The 3,504-nt window shown below is 42.5% G+C and overlaps 1 protein-coding gene across 1 annotated transcript in view; it reads left to right on the top strand.

Moving 5' to 3' along the window:
* Positions 1-3,260: 3,260 nt before the first annotated feature.
* Positions 3,261-3,504, top strand: part of CAAP1 (caspase activity and apoptosis inhibitor 1) — a gene marked incomplete in the record, with an annotated part of 45,953 nt that continues 45,709 nt past the window's right edge. Inside the window, 1 exon segment of the mRNA XM_014585786.2 lies at positions 3,261-3,504. Coding sequence (XP_014441272.1) covers positions 3,361-3,504 — 144 coding nt within the window.

Below are 3,504 nucleotides of genomic sequence, written 5' to 3'. Positions count from 1 at the left end.
AAGTTATTGGACACTCCCAAATGGCTGACCATGGTTTGAGTCCTGGATCTGGCAGCTTGCTTTCTCACTCTCTCTCTGTGTCCCTCTCTCTCTAGTCAAATTAAAATAAATGAATAAATAAATTTTTTAAAAAATAATAATAAATAAATAAAGTTTTTGCCACAGGAGCCTATGCTTGCCTGAGAAAAAGACAATCGGAAAGAAAGAAATCACCTGCCAGGGGATGGCCATTCCATAATCCCTTCTCCATTAAAAAAAAAAAAAAAGCCATTAATTTAGGGTTTTTATTGCCATGATTTAGTAATAGTAACTTCATATAATTTTGTGTAAATACGGTTTTCCATCTGAATTATTCTTTTGCCTTATTTATTTAGTTTTAGTTTTAGTTTTAGTTTTGCTATAGGGCAAGTGATCTTGCCAGTGAGAAATCACTTCCCAGAGGGGATGACCATGCCACAATCCCCTCTCTTTTCTCCTCTTGGGATCTCAGCCACATATGCATATATGCACATGCACCCAGCATGATTTTCAAGCCACCAGGTCTAGAACTCAAACTGCACAGTCAACCGTGTGGGATCCAACACCTTAATCTTCACACTACCTGCTGCCCCCCTTGACTATTTTTTTTTTAAGTTTAAAGTTTTTTTTTTTTATTTCTTCCATTAGAGAGACAGCTCCTGCATCAGGTTCTTGATGTCATGATCCACACCCAGCCTCAGCCAACCCTGGATCATGGGCACATATGTGCCCAGCATACTCAAGGTCGTCTCTGGAGGCAAATGTGAAATCTTCCCATGTGGATCAGCCTTGTGAAACTTCACATTTTACCCTTGGCCTCTCATGCAACTAAGTTTAATTAAGAGTCTACTATGGGGACCAGCAGTTGGCATAATGGCTATGTGGCTGGACTCCCAGGTAGTCGACAGCGGTTTGAGTTCTGGACTGGGGGGCTTAAACTCACTCCAGGGGTATGTGCGTGCGTGCCCAAGGTCCTGAGAGGAGAATGGAGGAGAAGGGATTGCAGCATGGCCATTCCCCCTGGGGGGTGATTTCTTGCTTTCTGTCTGTCTTTCTCTCTGTCTTTCTGGTGAATGCACATACCCTATAGCAAAAACCTCTAAAAAAAAAAAAAAAAAAAAGAGTCTACTATGTGCCAAATTTTTATTAAACACAGTATGGTACTGGGTTATATAGCAGAAAACAAAAAGCCCTTGCTTTCATGGAACTTACATTCAAGTGAAAAGAGACAAATATACGTGTGTTGGTGATAAAGGTACCGAAAAGGGCCAACTTGTGGTGTGGTGGTTAAGATGGCTGGATCCCAAATCACCAGCTATGCGGTATGAATTTTGGATTTGGCAGCTTGAGAAATAGGCCCAGTGTGTGTGCAAGCAAAAATTCCTAAAACGTGGGAGAGATGGAGGAGAAGGGATGGCCCTGTGACCACTCCTCATGGCAAGTACGTTCTCACTTTCCCTGTTTTTTTCTCTCTCTCTTAGACAAGTACACATGCCTTCTGGCAAAAAAAGGAAAAAGAAAAGTGTAGGAAAAAAGCAGAAGAAAGCAGAGTGCCAAAGTGAGAGACAGAATACAGTGGGCTCAGCCTTAGCATTTATGTTAGAAGGCAAAGTTAGGGTAGGGCTTTGGGCTAGAGACAGTTTTCCCTAGGACTGGATGTACCCCTGGTTATGTTAAGGTTATATTCACATACAAAATCTAGTACTCTTAAAGCTATGACCCAGGGCCAGCAGATGACATCCCACATGTCTGACTACGTGGTTGAGTCCCAGACCTGTGGCTTGAAAAATCACATTGACAAGCACGTATGTGCCCAAAATTCCAAGGAGAGAATAGAGAAGGGATTGTGGCATTGCCACCACCACCACCACCCCCCCCCCAATGGGGTGATTTCTCACTTTTCCTCTCTTTGTCTTTGTCTTTCTCTCTGGCGAGCACAAGTGCCATACAGAAAACTTAAAAAAAAATAAATAAAAAATAAATAATAAAAAGCTATGACACATAGTTTTATAAAACCAAGTAAGTCCTTTATTTGGCCCTCTATGCAGGAAATAGATAAATCTCCAGAAATATTCCCTAAATTGTCTTGTATTCTCTCCACTCTCACACCATGCTCCTTTTCTTCTGCATTTCTTGCAACAAACCTTTCCAAAATGGCCTTTGATTGCATCATTCTCAGTACTTCTCAAACTACTCTTGTTTTCTTCTTTAAAAAACAAACAAACAATTGACCTAAAAGGCAGTTTTTGAGGGAAAAAGGGAGAAAAGATAGGAACACTTACATGCCAACAATCTTCTACACCCACCCTTCACCCCTACCAACATAAATAATTAATGTGCATTGATAACGTTAACATTCCGATTTTAGTTGATAAATGATTAAACTTATAACCAGACCACTTGATGATGAGGAAACTGGGTTCTAACCAGTGGGAAAGTATTGCACAATGTAAATCAGGGATGCAAGTCAAACTTTGAAAATTATTAAAAATTATGAAAACTTTTAAAGCTTTCAGTGGAGGGGTGTGTGATTTTAAATTGACCCAGTCCTTTTGATTAAACAAACAAGAAAAATAAGATTGTGATGTCTTTTGATCAGTATCTTTTGGGGTGTACGAAACACCTAAGGGAAATAATACAATTTTTTTCCTTAACTATTTATGGCTGCATTATTCTAAAAAGCTTAAGCTTCCTGAGAACAGCACTTGAACATAAAAGAAATTGAAAAAGAGTACAATGAAATCCTAGAGCCAAATGCCTTTAGCAGTAATATGGAATAATACCTAGAAATTCGTGTTAGGGAAAAACCAGGAAGCCACAAAACACCATTCCTGTACAATTCCCTAACATATGGTAATTAAAAAAAAAATTTTTTTTTTTTTGCTCAACTGACAATAACGAGATGAAAGTAAACTTTTCCCTAAATTCTCTCCTTATTAACCTTACTAGTATCATAATTCAAATTTGGAGGCCATGAAGATAGAGCATCTGAAAGTACACTTTGACCTTACTGTGGATTTCTAAATTTACAAACTGAAAAGCAGCGTCACTAAAGAGTGCTGCTGTAAAGCGCCACCTTCCATCCTTTCTAAAGGCTGAAGGACAAGCGCCACCTCCACCCTGGGGCCAGACAGCCTAAGGGTCAGTTTACACCCTCAGTCAACCTCCACGACCTGCGCGATTGGCCGGGACGCCGCGTCCTAGGGCGCCTCACGGGTCTGCGCCGAAGCCGGAAGTGACGCTCCATCTGCGACACCAGTGCCCGCTGCCTACTGCCGCCAGTGCCGGCTTCGGATACCCTAGAGACGTCGGGCGTTCGCGGATGGTGGCAGCGGAGAGATCATGACAGGGAAGAAATCTTCCCGGGAGAAGCGGCGCAAACGTAGCGGCCAGGAGGCGGCCGCGGCGCTCGCGGCCCCGGACCTCGTCCCCGCCCTCGCCAGCGGCGGCAGCGGGAACACCAGCGGCTGCGGGAGCACCAGCGGC

The sequence above is a fragment of the Tupaia chinensis genome, unplaced genomic scaffold (genome assembly GCF_000334495.1).
Source record: "Tupaia chinensis unplaced genomic scaffold, TupChi_1.0 Scaffold000093_1, whole genome shotgun sequence".
NCBI classification, from domain to species: domain Eukaryota; kingdom Metazoa; phylum Chordata; class Mammalia; order Scandentia; family Tupaiidae; genus Tupaia; species Tupaia belangeri.
This window is presented reverse-complemented; position numbering and strand designations above follow the sequence as displayed.